General features: G+C 33.3%; 1 protein-coding gene across 1 annotated transcript in view; it reads right to left on the reverse strand.

Annotated features, from left to right (window-relative positions):
* Nucleotides 1-537, reverse strand: part of LOC106470438 — a 16,279-nt gene extending 15,742 nt beyond the window's left edge. Inside the window, exon 1 of the mRNA XM_013930997.2 lies at nt 465-537. Within this exon, the coding sequence (XP_013786451.2) occupies nt 465-537 (73 nt within the window). The remainder of the gene's footprint in view (nt 1-464) is intronic.
* Nucleotides 538-852: the final 315 nt, after the last annotated feature.

Consider the following 852-nt stretch of genomic DNA (forward strand, 5'->3'; position numbering starts at 1 on the left):
ATAGTTGAATCATAACAGAGTCGTTTGAGTCCAATAATAGAATTATCAGATCTAGGAGCAGAATCAGCTATTTTGAAACAAGACACTTCCTCTGAACCAGACGGAGTTACATACTATATGATAATTTTATGTGTTTTTTTCTCTTGGATCGTCCCAAAGTAGCAAGATTTTCTCCCCCAATCAAAAACATACTCGAGTGGCTTCCATTATTAACCTTGAAAGTCAACAATCTTTTAATATATTATTTTCCATTTTTTTATTGTTAAAATTGCAAACATATACTCTTTCAGGGTTTCACGTGCAGTTCATATGTCTTAATTACCCAATCCTAGTACCACTTTGTTTAATCTAATGTTAACTGGAATAATAGATTATCTTACGAATGGAGACACACGTGGTATATTTGCAAATTATGCTGAATTTCAGCATCCCTGTTAAACCTCGGAATTTTGTGTCCCTCTTACAAGATGCTCCAGGGTTGAAATTCAATGTTTCACTTTTATGACCTTGAAATGCAACGTTCAGATTATTCCCCATTGCGGTAGAATGTCTCTACCCCCATGCGAGCAATATATCTTTTGTTGGATAAATATAAATACTCAAGAATTTTGTTTATTAAACGCTGAAATTAGAATCCACACCTGATCTCCATGATATCAGATAGAAAGAGAAACTTAAGCTCTTTCTTTACTGCTTTATGATTACATCATGGTAATTATGTATCGTAATTTGACTCTCTCCCAAGTTGTAAATGTCTTTGTCTTGAAGAAAAAAAAACACTCCCAATTGTAAATTAATGTGTTTTAAAATTCAGCATTGAAGAAATGTTGAGGATCTATGACCTGACACCAT

This window comes from Limulus polyphemus, unplaced genomic scaffold, assembly GCF_000517525.1.
Source record: "Limulus polyphemus unplaced genomic scaffold, Limulus_polyphemus-2.1.2 Scaffold4003, whole genome shotgun sequence".
In the NCBI taxonomy this organism is placed as follows: domain Eukaryota; kingdom Metazoa; phylum Arthropoda; class Merostomata; order Xiphosura; family Limulidae; genus Limulus; species Limulus polyphemus.